At 37.7% G+C, this 15,980-nt stretch overlaps 2 protein-coding genes across 9 annotated transcripts in view; one reads left to right on the top strand and one right to left on the bottom strand.

Annotated features, from left to right (window-relative positions):
* Nucleotides 1-5,447, bottom strand: part of LOC311070811 (uncharacterized protein) — a gene marked incomplete at its 3' end in the record, with an annotated part of 18,539 nt that extends 13,092 nt beyond the window's left edge. Inside the window, exons 1-2 of one of the 3 annotated variants that reach the window (XM_084094882.1) lie at nt 4,043-4,143; nt 814-861 (exon numbers count right to left, since the gene is read on the bottom strand). Of the gene's footprint in view, nt 1-813; nt 862-4,042; nt 4,144-4,627 lie in introns of those variants that run through there. The other 2 variants (XM_084094884.1, XM_084094881.1) reach the window with 2 other exon arrangements.
* The window catches only part of btbd10a (BTB (POZ) domain containing 10a), an 18,547-nt gene extending 2,567 nt beyond the window's left edge, over nt 1-15,980 (top strand). For 5 of the 6 annotated variants that reach the window (XM_084094873.1, XM_084094878.1, XM_084094875.1 and 2 more), the window contains 7 exons: nt 7,623-7,822; nt 9,014-9,266; nt 9,381-9,483; nt 11,603-11,723; nt 12,076-12,273; nt 12,652-12,762; nt 14,711-15,980. In XM_084094873.1, coding sequence (XP_083950999.1) covers nt 7,623-7,822; nt 9,014-9,266; nt 9,381-9,483; nt 11,603-11,723; nt 12,076-12,273; nt 12,652-12,762; nt 14,711-15,024 — 1,300 coding nt within the window. In that variant the 3' untranslated portion in view covers nt 15,025-15,980. Of the gene's footprint in view, nt 1-4,254; nt 4,540-7,622; nt 7,823-9,013; nt 9,267-9,380; nt 9,484-11,602; nt 11,724-12,075; nt 12,274-12,651; nt 12,763-14,710 lie in introns of those variants that run through there. The other variant, XM_084094876.1, reaches the window with a different exon arrangement.

Here is a 15,980-nt window from a genome sequence, read left to right as displayed (position 1 = left end):
TCTGTAGAAACCACGGAAACACCAAAGACACTTTTAATAGCCTATATTATGCGTTTTATTAGACAGGTGAGGAACTGTTTTGGGTTACACTTTATTTTAAGGTATTTTAAGGTATTTTATTTTACTTACTATAGGGTTAGGGTAGGATTTGGTTGAGGGTTAGTTGCATGTATGCATAATTTACTGTTATTACTATGGTATGTACATGTAACATATGTAACAAGGACACTAAAATAAAGGGTTACTCTGTTTTGATACCTTAATTGACATTAGAAATAACTTTATTTGTAGTAACTGTAATAGATCATTTCCTCCACCATACAATATATTTTAAAATGAACTGCATGCCATTAAGCAACACAAGTCATCCAGCTTTTATTAATATGATGTTCTAATATCAATCTAGCTTACTGCAGTGTGCGACAAGTGTCTAATAGCAGAGAGTAATGTTATAACAACTTTCAACACACTCAAATGTACAGCACTGCATTACACCACAATTTTAATTTGTCAAATAAACTGACCTGTAGTAATTCAGCACTTGCGGCTGTTTCACTAGAATGAAATAAAAAAAAAAGTGCTTTGAAGTGATAAAAAGTAACTGTAACAAAGTTCAAGTTCAGAGAAGGAGGTGGCGAATGTTGAACTTAACTTTAATCATAAAATAAACAAACAACAAAGCAAAATGAGCGCCAGCAGCAGACAGAAAGCATATAAGCATAATAAAAACAGCAATGTAAAATATCTCTGACTCTCGGCCCGCCCTGCATCATATGATAGTAACGTTCATAAAACTTCAATACATTAGCTTACCCATGAACATGATTTCTGCCTGAGTCCTGTCGGATTGCTTTCCATCGACTGTGGAGGTGAAGACAACAATTCCCATGATTCCATGCTCATTCACGGCGCCATAAAGCTGTGCCTTTATTGATTTTAATAAGCGACCTCAAGCACTGAAACTTATGTACTGTGCCTTTAAATCCATTTTTATCATAGGTACACTTCAACTGTGAGAGACAGAATCTAAAACAAAAATCCAGAAAATCACATTGTATGATTTTTAAATAATTAATTTGCATTTTATTGCATGACATAAGTATTTGATCACCTACCAACCAGTAAGAATTCCGGCTCTCACAGACCTGTTAGTTTTTCTTTAAGAAGCCCTCCTGTTCTCCACTCATTACCTGTATTAACTGCACCTGTTTGAACTCGTTACCTGTATAAAAGACACGTGTCCACACTCTTATCAAACAGACTCCAACCTCTCCACAATGGCCAAGACCAGAGAGCTGTGTATGGACATCAGGGATAAAATTGTAGACCTGCACAAGGCTGGGATGGGCTACAGGGCAATAGGCAAGCAGCTTGGTGAGAAGGCAACAACTGTTGGCGCAATTATTAGAAAATGGAAGAAGTTCAAGATGACGGCCAGTCTCCCTCGGTCTGGGGCACCATGCAAGATCTCACCTCGTGGGGTATCAATGATCATAAGGAAGGTGAGGGATCAGCCCAGAACTACACGGCAGGACCTGGTCAATGACCTGAAGAGAGCTGGGACCACAGTCTCAAAGACAACCATTACTAACACACTACGCCGTCATGGATTCAAATCTTGCAGCGCACGCAAGGTCCCCCTGCTCAAGCCAGCGCATGTCCCCCTGCTCAAGTCAGCGCATGTCCAAGCCCGTCTGAAGTTTGCCAATGACCATCTGGATGATCCAGAGGAGGAATGGGAGAAGGTCATGTGGTCTGATGAGACAAAAATAGAGCTTTTTGAACCATCCGTGAAGCATGGAGGTGGAAACATCATTCTTTGGGGATGCTTTTCTGCAAAGGGGACAGGACGACTGCACCGTATTGAGGGGAGGATGGATGAGGCCATGTATCGCGAGATCTTGGCCAACAACCTCCTTCCCTCAGTAAGAGCATTGAAGATGGGTCGTGGCTGGGTGTTCCAGCATGACAACGACCCGAAACACACAGCCAGGGCAACTAAGGAGTGGCTCCGTAAGAAGCATCTCAAGGTCCTGGAGTTGCCTAGCCAGTCTCCAGACCTGAACCCAATAGAGAATCTTTGGAGGGAGCTGAAAGTCCGTATTGCCCAGCGACAACCCCGAAACCTGAATGATCTGGAGAAGGTCTGTATGGAGGAGTGGGCCAAAATCCCTGCTGAAGTGTGTGCAAACCTGGTCAAAAACTACAGGAAACGTATGATCTCTGTAATTGCAAACAAAGGTTTCTATACCAAGTATTAAGTTCTGCTTTTCTGATGTATCAAATACTTATGTCATGCAATAAAATGCAAATTAGTTAATTACTTAAAAATCATACAATGTGATTTTCTGGATTATTGTTTTAGATTCTGTCACGCACAGTTGAAGAGTACCTATGATACAAATTACAGACTTCTACATGCTTTGTAAGTGTATCAAATACTTGTTCTCCCCACTGTATATTAAGGTTGGGTTGATAATTATATGGGTTGATTTTAATTTTGAGGTCTGTTCTCAAATTCCAAAATCAGTCTTTTGGTCTCCTCTATGCTGTTTACAGTTGATGTGTGAACAAAAATATGTAATAATTGCAGCTTTGTTACTTTTGGTATGAAAAACGTTTTCATGACTGACACGTTTTAAATGTTTATTTTTCAACTACAAATGGAGTAGAAACATAGTGTAAAAGTGTCCACCCCTTTTTTCAGCTGTGCTGATTCCGGAAGAATTTTTTCCATTTATTTTCCCTATAGGGATATATAAAAAAGACTGCATTATAAGCTATGAACCAAGCCAACCAGCCATGAGTTGGCACAACACTACAAACTTTCATTTAAAGCAAAAAGTCCTAGTTTATATTATATTTAAATGCATTAAGCTGGTTGTTGTAGTGTTTATATTGATTTCTTTAGGGAACTTTGCATTATGATGTATAATAAGGGATCTTCAGAGATGTATTATAAGGAAAAACACAGCCTTTAATATCATATCTGCTGTGCTTTTATCATGAGGGTCTGTTTATAGTATATTATAGTACAATTTAGCTCCTGGGCAACACAACTTGTATAATTTTATTTAAGTGTGCAATGAACTGTAATCAGTAATCTTTTGTTTATCAGTGCTGGCTGATATATGGTCATGTGATATATGGACATTGTGACCCTGTTAGTGACTTTCATGCTAAATTTAAAATTTGGCAATGCCATGGGAGAAATACACTATTCACTGTCACCATACTAGCAAATGTTCAGTGACCGAAAGCCTGCAGTATTCATCTGGTTTCTTCTCATTGTGTTGCTGACCCGCTCCATGTAAAATTAAATGGCTGCTATATGCCACACTGATATGATTACGCCAGTGTACGTGATTTTAAACTTTTCTTTTCTTGTCATGCTTCTTTTACTATTACTATTTTTTACTATTATGTTACTATTTTTTTTAAATGAGGAAAAAGGATTGAGAGCACCTCTGTACATAATGTACAACTTGCATGTCTTTATGTGTCAGCGCCACCTGCTGGCCGTTGAGAAAGACAGCTTGTCAGATGTAATTGGAAACAATGGCTATACAATATATATATATATATATATATATACACTCTCTATATAAATAGTTTATATATTCGTACGTGTATACACACACACACACACACACACACACGTACGAATATATAAACTATAGAGTTTATGTATTCGTACCTGTGTGTGTGTAATATATATATATATATATATATATATATATATATATATATATATATATATATATATATAATATACACACACACACACACACATACATATATACATATGTATATGTATGTATGCATGTATGTATGTGTGTGTATTATATATTATATATATATGCTAATTTTCATTATAAGAGCACCATTTATTGACAAAGGTTATATCAAAGTACTATTTTGATTGATTTTAGATCTACTTGATAGCAGATTGTGCATTACAACACCCGCATTTTTAAATTTGCTTATTATATAGCCTACCCAGGATAGGTCATAATAATAAGTCTTGGATAACAGTTTTTACCTTCCTTGACACTCGTGCGGTTGCGGAGAGGTTCACCGAGTTCGTTTCACATTGGCATGACTGCCGTGCTCCATCCCATCACGCTTTTCCTTTCATCAGCCTATTGTGTTTTCGTGCGTGAGAGAATCTACAGTATCAGGAGATATTATAAGGGTCGGGCTACGTCATCAAGGCAGCCTCCGCGTGCCACAGTAGCGGAAAAAGCGACCAGCCATTCATGCTCGCGCGAACGTCTCAGTCAGGTTACTATGCTACCGTCCTGCCGTGTCTCGCGCCGATGCTACCTGAGGGCGTCCTTTCTTCCCGGACAACAGCATTTACAGGCTGTGTTCGCAGCGAATAAGTTAAACCGGAGTGCTCGCATTATGCTGAAGTTTGAAAGTAATGCCCGAGGATGCTAAGTCGCCTGGCAAGCCCTCGTTGTGCGAAGGAGCGCGCATCCTTTGTGCGTTCATTCATCAGCTGCTGCCCTGCTGCTTTGTTTTAAAGACAGGCGGGTACGTATACGCGCCTCTCTGTGTGAATGAATCTCAAAAGAGTGTCGCTTCGCTTTAGAAAGTCGTGAGATTATAAAAAAAATGTTACCTCTGCGTAACAAGTCTTATTTGTAGAGAATATTCCCGATGCAGTTCCCTCATCAATATTCTATCGTTTAGAAATGAGTTGTATGCGTCATTTTAACCGTATCTGCATGCAGTGCCCTTCAGGAACGCATTGTCTTGCTGTTTAACATTAGAGGAGCGGTGTCAGCAGTGCACTGAATTATTGATGCTACTTTCTCTGTAAGTAACAGAATGGATTGTGCACCGTTAGTTACTTGGAACTTGGAAGTTTAAAAATGCATTTATTTTGTCTTTTTTTATTCATGCTGATTGACATGAAGAAAGACATATCATCAATTGGCTTGGCTTGTCAAGAACATGATCTTGTCCCCTAAGGGGTCCGGAGACACCACAGACGTGCCTTCATACGAATTCATTGTGGGCTACTCTTGCCTGGCACATTTATGGGCTGATGCAATAGAGAAGCAAAACAAGATCTTGACTTGTAATTATATTGCTGAGAATTGTGGATATGATTGGCAGTGGATGCATGAAATGATCTCTACGCAGCACAATACTCAGAAGCTGAATGAATGCGAGCCTGTGAGCTGAATGAATTTCTGTGTGAACCGCTTAGGGAATTGTCAGACTGCTCAGATGCTTATTGCAGCTGAAGTTCAGGTTTCACCATCACATTAATGGCTGTGCTAAAACATCAATCAGACAGCAGGACTGAGGAAGCTGCTGAGAAGTGTTGGTAGATCAATTGTTTGCATAGCAGTTAGAGGTCAGACTGTTATTTATTTTTTTAACAAACGAATCAGATGATTTTTGTTGTATTCGAAGTGTCTTATAAGCAATATCCAAAACCATTATTTTAACCATTTAGTCTGTTTTGCTCAAATAAATAATCTTAAGACTATAACAACAAAATAATACGGTTTGTAGGCCTATATATAATGATAACAATGTTAGTAATCATCATCATCATTTTCTTATTGAATAATCACCATTATAATACAACTTATTATTTATTATTAATTAATTGATACTATAATAATAAAATAATAATAATAATAATTATTATTATAGCATTATTTTATTTGCTACATTGTATTATCTCTACAATTTATTAATATTATTTATATATACAATATGATTTATTTAATCACTATTATTTATTCTGTTTCGCACAATTAAATAATCTTTAGACTATAGCAGTAAAACAATGCAGTTTGTATATACAATAACCATTTTATTAATAGTAATATTATTATTATTATTATTTAATAGACACTATAATTAGTATGATTATTATTATTCATTACTCATATTATTTTATATACTATGTTCTATTATGAGCTGTTTTATTTTAATTGTTTATTATTTTTTTATTTATTCTGTTTAAGAGAGAGTTTGTATATAATAATGATAATAATAAAAATAATTGCATTGATGTTTGTAACATTTTATATTATACCAATATTAGTAATATTTTATTATTATTATATAACTTATATAACTTATTTTTTATATGATTTATACCATTTTATATATATATATATATATATATATATATATATATATATATATATATATATATATTTATATTTATATAATTATGCAAACAATACATGGAACTTTATACTTTATCTGTAAACACAGTGTGCAGTTCTTTAGAGACCATGTCAGTGTTTTTAGATTAAATAGATTAAGTGTTAGTGTCTGTAAAATGATCTCTGTTTGACAGGGACTGTGAAGGACACACTAGTATTTGCGGTCCATTCAATTTCTATACATATTTATGGAAACACAAGCACATGCAAAGACGTTAAAGATTCCCAAAAGACATTTGACCATTAAAACCATCTAAACATCACATAGTGACCTCTTGGTTGAATTAAGAGAAATTTTGCATGCTCAAAGACTAATGTGACCACACTTTACACTGAATAGTAGAAACAGTCTGATTTTATTCAGTTTTATCAGTGGGATAGGTCATTGTATGTGTTCTCTGAAGCATGTGGGATAATGGAACTTGCAGCAAAACAGATGCAGCACAACTTATTGAATTTGTAGCTGCTGTGGTGGTGCTGTGGGCACTGGTCACGCTCGAGTTGGTTAATGGGGTCACAAAGCTCTTGGCTGGTACAGTCATGAGAGTCAAAATGAATCGAGGGGTCCATATTGGGCAGCACTTTTGCTGGGATAAATCAAGCCCTATTTCCAGCCTATTAATCATTTATTCAAACAGAATATTCCGCCTGTGTACGCTTCAGTGGACCCTTTATGTTTTTTTTAGTGCGGGGGACGAAAGAGGCATATCAGCTCCATGCGAAAACCATTTTTTAAAACCATGTTTTCTGCTTTGGTCTATGCTGTACTCCAATCTCCTTGCTTCAAGGGCATCTGTCTTGTAATGATCCTGTTTCAGCCCCCTGGGGAATGAGAAAAAATTAACAGCACCTGGTCTGGGCGTAGGCAGTCTGGATGATACAGTCTGTGTTTATAAAGGATTTATTTGTATTATATAGGCTATTATTGTTTTTAATATTATAATTTAATATAGTTCAGTTTTAATATAAAAATGTTCAGCACAGTTTTTGTCCTGGATTTCCAAATTCAGTTATATGAAGTATTGAATTTTTAATGTATTAAAAATCACCTGAAGGGATTTGGTTAAAATTAAACCCCAGTGACTTTTTCTCACAAGCACGGCACGTGAGGTGAATGAAATAGACAAATGGGAATGAATCCTCTGTGATTACACGGGTCAAAACAGTGGCTTGTTGACGGATGAGGCTGTGCTGAAAGTGAACCTGCGCTGCTGTCTCTTTGTTTTTGAAGGAAGTAGTGTAAAATTGCGCTTTGCTGTCATCACACTTCCTGCACTCAGCATCTCTTTTAGAGCCCAGAGTTCATCCAAGTTTGTTGTGAGCGCTTGCCGAGTTCCTCACGTTGCGGAGATCGGGCCACCCCTCCCTCAGCAGTCGAATGCTCACGTGTGTGTCTGACTGTGTGTTGGCTTTTCCTGGCAGTGGTCATCCGCGTGGAGCTCAGCTGGAGGGTGAGCTGGTGAAAATGAGCCTGCACGGAGCCAGCGGAGGACCCCTGGACCACCCCAGGGAGAGGCGGCGTTCTGGAGATCGCTCCAGGGATTCTTCACACGAGAGAGGTGAAGGACAGCTGACCCCCTGCATCAGGAACGTCACCTCGCCCATACGCCAGCACCTCACTGGTGAGTTTTGGCTTCCTCATTCTGTACCAGTTTAAATGCATTTGAGTTTTATAACAAACTCTATCAAAATATATTTATTTTATTATTCTAATATTAAACATATAACATGAATGAATGAATGAATGAATGAATTATATTTATTTATTTATATATATATATATATATATATATATATATACATACATGTAATATATCTGTTTTAATTCATTTGTATTACAGAGAATTCATTCTGTCTGTGAATTTATATATATATAATAAATTCACAGACAGAATGTATTCTGTAATACAAATGAATTAAAACAGAATAAAGAGTATGTATATATGTATTACACACTACAGCATTTCAGTATTTTAAATAAGCACCTTATGCTCATTAAGGCTGAATTTATTTGATCAAAAATATAAAAATAAATATTTCTTTACTATTTAAAATGACTCTTTTCTGTTTAAATATATTTTAAAATGCTAAAGCTGAATTTTCAGCATCATTACTCCAGTCTTCAGTGTCACATGATCCTTCAGAAATCATTCTAATGCTGATTCTAATATGCTCATTTTTTATCATTATCAATGAGAAGGTCAAACAAAAAAAGGAAAAGGAACATTTTTTAAAATAAGTTTGTGTGATACATTTTTAAGGAGTATTTGATCAATAGAAAGTTTAAAAGACCAGAAATTATTGGAATTAGATACTTTTGTAACATATTACATGTCTTTGTCACTTTTTGATCAATTTAATTCATCCATGCTCAATTGAGTATTAATTTACAATAATAAAAAAAACGTAGCAACAGGCAACTTTGAATGGTTGTTATTTATTTAATCAGATTCATCAGATTATTACAATCTCTAGCTACAACTATGAAAAATTGTCACTGAATTATTGACGGATTATAAAGGCCAATTCACACTGCGCTGAAAGATGCAGACAGACGACAACAGACACTTTGGGTTTTGTCGGTTCAGTGTTACCACTTGTTACCGTCTGTCAGAGCTTGTTTTTCGTTGATTGAACATATCGAATCCGCACTTGTCGGGTCGTGGAATGTCTGAGAAGTGGCATACTGTAATCTGGTGATTGTCCTCGTTGGTCGGTGTCTGTTATTAATGCTGTCTCCTACTTAAGTCTGTAGTGGCAAGGTTCACTTGATATTGTTTGACTCCTGTCTATCTCTCACATTGATTCCTCAGACCGCGAACGGGATTCTGGCTGCTCATCGCGCTCCACGAGTCCCAGGCCTCAGAAATCATGCACCTCCATCCTGTTCTATGGCGACTCCCACGGTAAAACCCACAGCTCTGACATGATCTACGTGTGTGAAAACGTCAAGGAGGGACCCCGCAGTTTGAGGACTGCAGAGAGAGTTACTCTGATTGTAGATAACACGCGTTTCGTGGTCGACCCATCCATCTTTACTGCCCAACCCAACACTATGCTTGGCAGGTTAGGATAAACTTCGGTCACCTCTTTCAATTTGTCTGCTTGTTATTACTTAAATATAAACATTCATTTTGACATATTGTGTCAATGTTGTAACTGGTGGGCGTTGTCTTGAAGGATGTTCGGATCTGGACGGGAACACAACTTCACACGTCCTAATGAAAAGGGAGAGTATGAGGTTGCTGAGGGAATCAGCTCCACCATGTTCAGAGCCATTTTGGTGAGTGCGCTATGCTTTAAAAGCTTTATTGAGGTTATAAATATATCTTTGGCCTAGTGTACCCACATATTGATTAAGTGTTGTATTAGACTGCAGTATCAAAATTTACGTGACTTCAGCATAAAGCGTACTGTTTTGTTAAAGTTTATTGCAGATATATTTCACATATAGAAATGACAACTCAGCAGAATGTCTGGTTTCTTTGCTTTCTTTTATTATCTTCAAAGTGTTTAGTCCCCCTTTCTGGCCTCGTCACTTTACTGACCTTAAAATCTATTAAAATAAAAAGAATCTATTAAAATCTATTAATCTCTAAAAAAAAAAAAAATCTATTAATAATCTAAAAAAAATCTATTTTATTAAAATTAATAAAACGAATAGGTCTGACCCTGGATGATTATTGGTCTTGAAAAAAAATTGCAGGGGTTTTATATTATGAATGTACAAAACTAAAATATTTCAAGATCCACTAGTTGAAGGTTGTCTGAAGTTGTTTATATTCACCACTATCAGACAGATGGACACTAAATGCAGCTCTTTTTTGTAACTGACAGAAATTCAGCAAATTAATTATATATATAAATATAAGTATAACTATTTATTGCACAAAACTAGCACGGTCCTCACAAAAATGTACAAATGTATTCTGCATAATAATAGAAACATTCAGGGCTTGAGCAGTGAGCCTTAATTGTTTTGTTTATTAAAAAAGTTACAAAGCGATTTTTCGAAGGTTGTAGCGGGGCAATGTTTCTAAAGGGGATGAATTTAATTGGGAAATATTGCAAATACTCTGAATTTCTTTTTCGCTTTCCTGAAATTTCCCAACACAAGTGGTATTTGCATGAGATTTTCAGAGGTTTTAGGGCATAGGGGTTTTAGGGATAATTCTTTATATTTGTAAGCCAATAACCGATATATTGGCCGATAAATAAATTTTTTTGAGAGCCTGATTACAAAAACAAAAGTCTCACTATTAAAAACCACATCCCAAGCACACAATTATAATGTTCTCATTATAATTTTAATAGCCGATATGTCAGACTTGCATGTTGCACTTAACTATATTTTCCTTTTTGAAGTAATTCCAATCATATTTCAAGCAATTCAAAATCATCATGGCGAACAGTGCGCATTTGAAGTGTCTCAGCTGAAGGAAATAATCCATTATTTATCGGCTTTAATATATCGGCCAACTTTTCTTATCGGGCCGATAATGATAACATTAAAAATTAACATATATCGGCCGATACCGTTATGGTGGCCGATATATCTTGCATCCCTATCTAAAAGTTAGCATAGAGCTGTGTATAATGTTTTAAAATGTGATTTATGAATAAAATATTGATAATTGTAATAATTATGATAGTAAAGTTTCTTAATCTCAGGATTGTCAGATTAAAGAAAAATACATGTAAAATTTTATATAAACTATAAATAAACTATAAAAATATGTTAAATATTTCAAATTTATTTTGTAGAAATATTTTATATATATATATGTATACATGTATATACAGATATACATACATACATACATATATATATATATATATATATATATATATATATATATATATATATATATATATATATATAACAAAATATGTTTACATATTCTGAATTGACGTTTTATATATAGTATCTTACATTGTGTAAAGGTATTTTCTAAAAAAATAATAAAATAAACTATTGCAAATAATAATAATAATAATAATAAGCTGGATTTTAGTTGACCGTCACAGCCAGCATTATTTGGACATCCATGGCATTCGTTACAAGCCTGTCTCTGTGGCATTGAAAGAGTTAAGCTTCTACCATGAGGCTCAGCTCAGTGGAAAAATCAGGACGGCACTACAGAAATAACAGCCATATTGAATCTTTCCCTTTTTTCAGTGAAGTGTTTTGTTCAGCGTTTTCATGCTGTCTGTGTGCTGAGCTCTTTCCACGTTTGGCTGGCTTTAAATGGATCAGTGCGTGTGAAGAGTTGGAAAAGCAAGGGGGGGTGTGTGTGTGTGTCTCTGGCATCGGAGCCATTTGCTTATCTTTGGAATAAGTGCTGCTTCAGTAATGGCCGCCTGTTTGTTTTTCCTCTGCGTCTCTCCCTTTTAACCGACAGGATTACTACAAATCAGGGATAATCCGTTGCCCTGATGGGATATCCATCCCGGAGCTGAGAGAGGCATGCGACTACCTTTGCATCGCCTTCGACTACAGCACCATCAAGTGCAGAGACCTCAGTGAGTACTCATTAACATGACAAATGCACTAAACGGATTCGGCTTTTTGTGCTGGAAAACCCTCTGATTGTCTCGGCAACGGGGAAACTGGACATTATTCCAAGCATTTTGGATGACTGAGGATGGTAGATGCGAGAGAACAGAAGTAGGTCAGTGCCATATCCAATGTGATTGCCAGAGATGGGTCACTAGACGCTGTCAGTGTGAACTGTTTACATTGTAAGCATTTGTTATGGCTTGTTATTTAAAGTATCATGTGTGTGTGATTTATATGGCTAAATTGAATCGGCGAGTCAGCTGCCGAATCACAATGAGTCGATTTGAATAACGCTCTGGAACATGTCAACTGCAGGTGCGCTCATGCATGAGCTGTCTAATGATGGCGCCCGCCGGCAGTTTGAGTTCTATCTGGAGGAGATGGTGCTGCCCCTGATGGTGGCCAGCGCTCAGAGCGGAGAGAGGGAGTGTCATGTGGTGGTGCTGACGGATGACGACGTGGTCGACTGGGATGAGGAGTATCCGCCGCAGATGGGAGAGGAATACTCACAGAGTCAGTTTACTTCACCTGCACCTCAATTACACACTATTACCTATCTGTCAATCACAGTGCTACTGCATTATGGGTAATTTATGAGAACTGATTGTTCGTGGTCATTAGTGGTTTTTGAACAACCTTAACCCTAGTGTTTATACAGGCATGAATGATATCTTGTGTGTTGAGATTTTGCCCTTGTAGACAATAAAATGGGTGAACACTGATAGCTGTAAAGCTAGCAACATGCTAACATAGGGAAGGGCGAGTTTTTTGTCTTTAGCCTGAAAAGACCGGCTCTATCAAAGAGCAGTGTAGCTTTGTAAGGAATGTATTAGTAGGATGTAATTTTTGCACTCGAGGTCACAATGGTTTTGTGTCTTTTGTGTAACGCAGTTATATACAGCACAAAACTATACCGGTTCTTCAAATACATTGAAAACCGTGACGTTGCCAAGTCTGTACTGAAGGACAGAGGACTGAAGAAAATTCGATTAGGCATCGAAGGTAAGAAAAGAGTTTCACTCGGCTGCTTTCTGCTCGTTCACGCATTTACACACATTAAAGCGATAGTTCACCCAAAGGTCATTAAAGGGTTAGTTCACCCAAAAATGAAAATTCTGTCATTAATTACTCACCCTCATATCGTTCCAAACTCGTAAGAGCTTCGTTCATCTTCGGAACACAAATTAAGATATTTTTAATGAAATCCGAGAGCTGTCTGAACCATCCACGGACTGCATGGTAATTACCACGGTCAAGCCCCTGAAAGGCAGTAAAGACATTGTTAAAATAGTCCATGTGACTACAGTGGTTTAACCTTAATGTTATGAAGCAATAAGAATACTTTTAGTACGCAAAAACAAACAAAATAACGACTTAATTCAACAATCTATTCTCCTCCATGCCAGTCTGCTACGCGATTCACGAGATCATGTGATTGTACTCAGTCGATAGTGAACCAGCGTTCCGCCGTAAAACACGGAAGAGTTGTACTTTGTGAATAGCCCAACAAAGTGAATAGCGCAAGAGAGTGGCGGGGAAGAGAGGAGAGTGTGTTGAATAAAGTCTTTTTTGGGGGGGGTTTTTGCGCACAAAAAGTATTCTTGTCGCTTGATAAACTTAAGGTTGAGCCACTGTAGTCACTTGGACTATTTTAACGATGTCTTTACTAACTTTTCTGGGATGGCAGATGAAATTACATAAAAGCCTATGAAGGAGTGAGCCAGCTCTCAGATTTCATCAAAAATATCTTAATTTGTGTTCCGAAGATGAACGAAAGTCTTACGGGGTTGGAACAACATGAGGGTGAGCAATTACTGACAGAATTTTCATTTTTGGGTGAACTAACCCTTTAACTAATCCTAAAGCCTTTTTTATACTTTTATACTTCCCCTGGCTCCGCACCACGAGCCTCCACTGACTGCGCACGCTCCTCCCCAAACGGACGAGACGTTTATACTAGACGTGATCACCGTTCCGTTGTACTATTCTTTGAAACGACAGGGGGCGACTCTGAGTAATTGTCCTGAAGCAGAGGTAAAGCCCAATTTAGTACTCACGCCGTAGCTACGTCGTAGGCTGTGTGTAGCGCGCGTACCCTTCGGCGTACCCTGACGTGCACCTCTCCAAAAATGTAACAACGCGTCAACTCTACGCGGACGCAAGCGCTGTGATTGGTCTGCTAGGACCGCTCCCTCAGGTTTCACATGCTCCCTCTGCGCGCGTCAACGCGGACAACGACGCAGAAGTATAAATGAAAACCAACGCGTTGCCTACAGCGTAGAGGCTCCGGCGTAGGTCCGACGCAGAAGTATAAATCAGCCTTAAGAAGTAAGGTACAAACATGACAATGTTTGTTTTTATAACATTTCACCAAACCCTCAATACAAAAGACCCCCAAAAAACGTGAACAACCCAGTAAACCTTGAGATTATTAATTGTTCTCATATACACATATTTTGTTCTAACGTCACATAATGTATAAAATTAAATTAAACAACAATCTCTTAATTTTTTTCTATTTTCATTAAACATTTTCATTTAATTTCATGAACATTTTTATTAAACATGGACCTTTGTTTTCATTAAAAAGTTTAATTTCTGCTGTCGTAGGCTCATTTTGTAAATGTAAGCAATTCATTTAGACAAGCTCAAACTGGGTGCCGGTAAGATAGTACAGACGTAACTGCTCGGCCAAAATGGGGTCTCGCGCACTAAATGCTTCGCTCTCGTGCGGATGCGGCGAGTATAAACCAGGCTTTCTTCAGTGGAACATAATAAAATATATTTTGAATGTTGGCAACCAAACAGTTTCGGTTCCAATACAATGGAAGTCAGTGAGAACCGAAACATCGTCGCCAACATTCTTAAAAATTGACCGAATTTTCATTTTTGGGTGGACTATCCCTTTTATTAGCATTCCTGCTAATGCCGCACCTGTGTTTGCACTTAGGATACCCAACCTACAAAGAGAAAGTAAAGAAGCGACCCGGCGGGCGTCCGGAGGTAATTTACAACTACGTCCAGCGGCCCTTCATCCGGATGTCCTGGGAGAAAGAGGAAGGCAAAAGCCGACACGTGGACTTTCAGTGCGTGAAAAGCAAGTCCATCACAAACCTCGCTGCAGCCGCTGCGGACATTCCTCAGGACCAGCTGGTGGTCATGCACCCTGGACCTCAGGTGGACGAACTCGACATCCTCCCCAACCACCCGCAGCCCAGCCCCCATTACGAGCCAGACCCTGATGCCTCGTCCCCGGCCATCTGACCCCCACACACACACACACACACACCTGCCACTTCAGCACTGCAGAGAGAGGTCAGCCAAGACCACGTTGCCTTTCAAGTCCTCTCCCGCCTTACGAGTGTCAAACTGATCGCTGCGGCAGCACATGACCTTTGTACACTATGCCTTTCTTTCCCACAGAACTTGACCAAAGGAGGTTTTTTATTTAAGAACACACTCAAAGTTGGTAGTCACTCCTTTGATTAGTATCTGAAGTGATTATTATGGAAGCATATTTATACCAACGAAAAAAAAATAAGTAATTGCGACTTATCTCACAATTCTGACTTTTTTGCTTGCAATTCAAAGTCAGAATTGTGTGATGAACTCAAATTGCAAAATATAAACTTAAAAACTCAGAATTGCAAGATAAATCAGAATTGTGAGATGAAAAATGAGTTGCAATTACATTTTTTTTATTCTGTGGCGGAAACGATAAACAGAATTGCGAGATGTAAACTTGGAATTCTGAGGAAAAAGTCAGAATTGTGTACAGCAAACTTGCAATTACATGTTTAAAACTTTGAATTGCAAGAATAAAAGTTAGAATTGTGAGATAAAAAGTCACAATTACCTTTTTATTTTTTTTATCTGGTGGCAGAAACAAGCTTCCATAGATTGTACTATGTTTGTGGTGCTGTGAGACTACTGCTGTTTAACTTGGCAATAAAAAGGAGCACAACCATTTGGAACACCCCGCAAGTGAGCGACATCATGCGATGAAATCAGAATGCTTCCATTAATGTCTTCAAGCGTTCTGGTTTTGTCACGTCATGCGACGGAGCACTTGTGGAGCCTCACTTTGATGCATTTCCTCTGAATGAGTACTGAAGTGATGTCACGTTTTTATTGTACCGTACTTTTCATTTTATTGTTATTTGTAGCTGCATTGCGGTGCATCGAGAGAAAAGTTCTTTTAATAAACATGATGAAATCAG

Source organism: Abramis brama (assembly GCF_963993115.1).
Source record: "Abramis brama genome assembly, chromosome: 20".
Classification (NCBI taxonomy): domain Eukaryota; kingdom Metazoa; phylum Chordata; class Actinopteri; order Cypriniformes; family Leuciscidae; genus Abramis; species Abramis brama.
The sequence above is the reverse complement of the archived record's forward strand: the minus strand, read 5'-3'. Positions and strand labels throughout refer to the sequence as shown.